The sequence below is a fragment of the Capsicum annuum genome, chromosome 6 (genome assembly GCF_002878395.1).
Source record: "Capsicum annuum cultivar UCD-10X-F1 chromosome 6, UCD10Xv1.1, whole genome shotgun sequence".
Classification (NCBI taxonomy): Eukaryota; Viridiplantae; Streptophyta; class Magnoliopsida; order Solanales; family Solanaceae; genus Capsicum; species Capsicum annuum.
Genome location: NC_061116.1, coordinates 179,718,949 through 179,723,318, shown reverse-complemented (window position 1 = coordinate 179,723,318; position 4,370 = coordinate 179,718,949). Strand labels below are relative to the sequence as shown.

The 4,370-nt window shown below is 30.6% G+C and overlaps 1 protein-coding gene across 1 annotated transcript; it reads left to right on the top strand.

Moving 5' to 3' along the window:
• The first annotated feature begins 1,166 nt into the window (after nt 1–1,166).
• On the top strand, nt 1,167–4,150 carry LOC107872935 (homeobox-leucine zipper protein HAT4). The gene is made up of 4 exons (XM_016719610.2): nt 1,167–1,601; nt 2,198–2,517; nt 2,773–2,852; nt 3,510–4,150. Exons 1-4 carry the CDS (start codon nt 1,394–1,396, stop codon nt 3,841–3,843), a joined length of 942 nt encoding a protein of 313 aa, XP_016575096.2. The 5' UTR covers nt 1,167–1,393; the 3' UTR covers nt 3,844–4,150.
• The last annotated feature ends 220 nt before the right edge of the window (nt 4,151–4,370 follow it).

Sequence of the window (4,370 nt, the reverse complement as noted above, 5' to 3'; positions counted from 1 at the left end):
ATTGATTTTTCAGAACAAGAGAGTTGATCGGATGAAAAACATTCTTCATTTTGAGTTTGATTCACAAAATAAGCAAAAATCAAAAAAAACTAAGATAAAGAAAAAGAAATTTTTAAAAACAATTGGTTGTTCAGTCTTCCAAGGCCAGTTAACAATTCCATCCACCTTCGTTAAGAAGCTATTGTTTTTCAAGCTCTTTTTCCAAGTTAATTATCACTTCGTCAAATTTTCAAAACGTATTTGTTTTGAAAAGTAATTTTTTTGTTAAAAGTATTTTTAATAATCTATTTTTTTGAAACTATTAAATATGAACAATACTTCTATCATATAAAAATTGTAATTGTCAAAGTTATTAAAAAAAAGAAGTTATAATGTTTTTTAGCTTTTAAAAAATATTTTTGGCTACTATTCAAAAGATTTTTTTTTTCCTTAAAATTTGACCAAATACATTATTTTCAAAATTAAAGAAAATAATTTTTGTAAAATATATTTTTTTAACTTCACAAGAACTTAATCAAACAGTCATTAAATGGTGTTGAATATACATTATATAAATTATATTATACAAGTAACATGCATGCATATAGGAAAAAATATATGATATACTGTCTTATTTTGAATCTATGAACTTTAATCTATCAATAATGGGTATTTTTCGAAACAAAAAGAACACTCGAGAGGGTGGTAATAATTGATCAAGAGGTAACAGCTAATTTGTGATAATAATTGGTGCCCCCTTACTCATGATTGACCTAATTGTCCAACCCTATCCGTCGTACTTGTATTGTACGCTCCCTCCCGTATCAATTGTCAAGTTTTTTTTTTTTGAAAATTAATTTAATTTTATTAATTAATTTTAAAATTAAATTATATTTTTAAATATTAATTAAAATTAACATAATTTATTTTTCGAAAAATGAAACATGGCAATTATTATCAAATAAATGAGTACTATTTGAGTAGAGCTAATGAAATGTATATATTTAGAAATTATATACAAAAATACTATAATAAATAAATTAAAATATTTAGTATAAAGCAACGAAAAAAGTGTTAAAATTTTAAAAATTCCACATAGATTATAAAAACGGAATAATATTTTTATTTATCAATAAAAAAATAAAAATTAGAAAGCAGTGTATTCTTCCTATAAATAACCCTATTCATTACACCTCCACTACTCAGGTTGCAAAGTCCATTATCTACTCTCTCTTCTTCAAGAAGACATCTCCAATTTAATTCTAACCTTCAATCTAAAATTCCTCACAAAAACCCACAATCTTCTTCAAGAAGCTGTTATATATACATAGTTGTATACATTTTCAACAACCCTTCAGAACAGAGTCACAAAAAGCTATATATATAGCTAGTATTTGAGAAATTAGTAATTAAAATGATGATGGAAAAAGAAGATCTGGGGTTGAGCCTCAGCCTAAGCTTTCCAACAGAAAAGAGAACAACAGTCATTAATCCCATGCAGCAACGAAATCTCATTCCTTCAACAATAATATCACCTTATGCTACTACTTCTACCTTCAATCTCATTCACAAATCAGCTCCTAATTGGAGTACTCAGTCTCTATTTCCTGATTCCTCATCAGGTTTGTTCATTTCATCCGTAGAGAACTTCAGATCTGACATCTTTTAAATTTGAAGATTTAAATAAATTTATTTCTTAATATATTTTTTCATTTTTTAAAAAATTATTTTGATTTATTAATTATTGCGATTTATATATATATATATATATATATTTTGCATAGTTTTCAAATGTATAACTCTTAATTATTTCAAAATACGAGATTTGATGCATAGATTCATAATTAAGTTGTTTAAAATATTTGACTTTTGAAATTTAAATAGTAGTAGTAAGTAAATTGAGATAGAGTGAGTATCAAAATTCCGAATCCTCCTATAATTCTTTCTACCTACCTTTTCCTTAAACACTTTGTATTATGCATTTTCTATGCCCCTTTAAATCACCAAAAGTATAGTCTTTTTTTTTTATTGGTTGAATAAAATGACCCTTTTCCTCCTCTAATGAGGCCTTATATAATATTACAACAAGATAGTCAGTTAAATCTCACAAGTAGGTAGGGTTTGAGAAGGGTAGAGTGGACGCAAACGTTAGCACTATGAAGGTAGAGAGGCGTTTTATAATAGTGATCTAAAAAAATGTGGTGTAAATTTTGTGCAGATAGAAACTCGGAGGCATGCAGATTAGTGGAGACGAGGAGTTTCCTAAAGGGAATAGACGTGAACAGGATGCCAGCGGCGAATGGGGATGCGGAGGAGGAAGCAGGCGTATCGTCTCCGAACAGCACTATTTCAAGCTTGAGTGGAAATAAGCGTAGCGAGAGAGAAGCAAACTGTGAGGAGAATGAAATGGAAAGGGCGAGCTCTCGAGGTATTAGCGATGAGGAAGATGGAGAGAATTGTAGAAAGAAGCTCCGTTTAACCAAGGAACAGTCTGCCATTCTTGAAGATAGCTTCAAAGAACACCACACACTCAATCCTGTAAGTTTCTTTTCTTCTCATATTAATAAGTAGTAAATATTAACTCATTATACTTGGCCACTAACTATTTTGATCAGTATCAATTTAATGTGTGAATATTGTTGGAGTATAAGCTTAAAACTCAAATATAATGGGAGTATTTAGGCAAGGTTTAGTGCAGTGTGCTTCCTTAATTTAATGAGGTGTCAAAGTGTGTTTTTGGAAATTTTACTTAACAATAGTATAGTATTGATGAGGTTTTTTTTTGTTACGCAGAAACAAAAATTGGCTTTGGCAAAGAGACTGGAATTAAGGCCTCGGCAAGTGGAAGTTTGGTTCCAGAATAGGAGAGCTAGGTGAGATTTTTGTCTCCAATTACATCTCCCTAATTATGAGATCTAATTTTTCTGTATTACCATATATAAGAAAAATCTAGACAAACAAACTAGCAATCCGGATAATTCGAGTTTCGCACCGGACATCGGATCGATGAGAAATCAAAAAAAAAAATAATGTGCAAAGATTGAACAACATATTAAATGTGAAAATCAAATCACGGAATTAATTATTGCTATTGGGGACCTCAGCTGAGGTGAAAAAACATTTTCAACAAATAATGAGAAATGGAAACAGCCCCCCACCCTACAGGGAAGTTTTATGTACACTGTTCTCGTCATATTCCAATTCTAATATTATACCGGATATTATAGTTGTTATCGTTATACCAAATAATGAGAAATATGAACATTCTAACTCCACTTAAACAAGAAACAGTACTGTCACAATAATTGAGGCGTTGGTTTTTCAATATCATCTCATGGTCAACTTTTTGTTAAGAAAATTGGAATAAAATAGATTTGTGATTTTCTAAAATTATAACTATTAACGGAATAGATATATAATAAATCAAACCCCACTTGTTGCATGTTTTGAAATCTATCTTTATTTACCTAGAGTATATTAATTAGTACTACTAAATATATGCTGAAAATTATTTATGTTTGACAATACAGGACAAAATTGAAGCAAACAGAAGTAGACTGCGAATTCTTAAAGAGATGCGTTGAGAATCTGACAGAAGATAACAGGAGATTACAAAAGGAAGTTCAAGAGCTAAGGTCACTAAAGCTTTCACCTCAATTCTACATGCAAATGACCCCTCCCACCACCCTCACCATGTGCCCTTCATGTGAGCGTGTCGCGTCGGGACCCACAAATACACCTGTCAATGTTCAGGTTGGTCCACCTCATCACCATCAACCTATGCCCTTAAACATGTGGGCCCCAACCACACAAGGGCAATATGGTCAAATGGAATCTTATCCTACACTTGCAAGACAAAAGTGACAATGACAAACTGTGAATATAACTAGTACCATAATTATGTGTAGGGAAGAATATAATGTTATTGAGATAAGGTTGTTGGGGTTATGGGGATTTTGTGGGTCTGGAAAATCTCTTGCTTTTATTGTTGTCCCTTCAATTTTTCTTTTACTGATTAATTAGGATTGTCATTTTGCTCAATTTAGTAGTAGTTCCTTCTTCCCTATTTCAACATCATTATTTGTGGGGACTGGAGAAGAGTGCTTTTTGATGTAAAGTATTACTGCAAGGATACTCAAAATCACTTAATCACAATCAACTAGTAGTTGTATGTCGGCCTCTTAACAGTAATGTAGAAAAGTTTGTTCAATAATGGGTTTTTGATTTAATAATATGGTTGTTCTTAAAAACTAGTATAGGTTATTAAAGGAATTTATTTAATTTTTTTTTGGAAAAAAAATAAATAGAACCATAACGCAATGTTTTTGGAATTTAGGTCCTCGTTTTGCGTGATTTTTTTGCTCGTTTGACTCTTGAATTAAACATAATTG

Bases quoted from the DNA above. Each gene is read 5' to 3' on its own strand.
- LOC107872935 (XM_016719610.2), top strand. From the start codon at position 1,394: ATGATGATGGAAAAAGAAGATCTGGGGTTGAGCCTCAGCCTAAGCTTT. The intron at 1,602-2,197 runs GTTTGTTCATTT...AATTTTGTGCAG, and splicing joins ATTTCCTGATTCCTCATCAG to ATAGAAACTCGGAGGCATGC. The intron at 2,518-2,772 runs GTAAGTTTCTTT...TTTGTTACGCAG, and splicing joins AACACCACACACTCAATCCT to AAACAAAAATTGGCTTTGGC.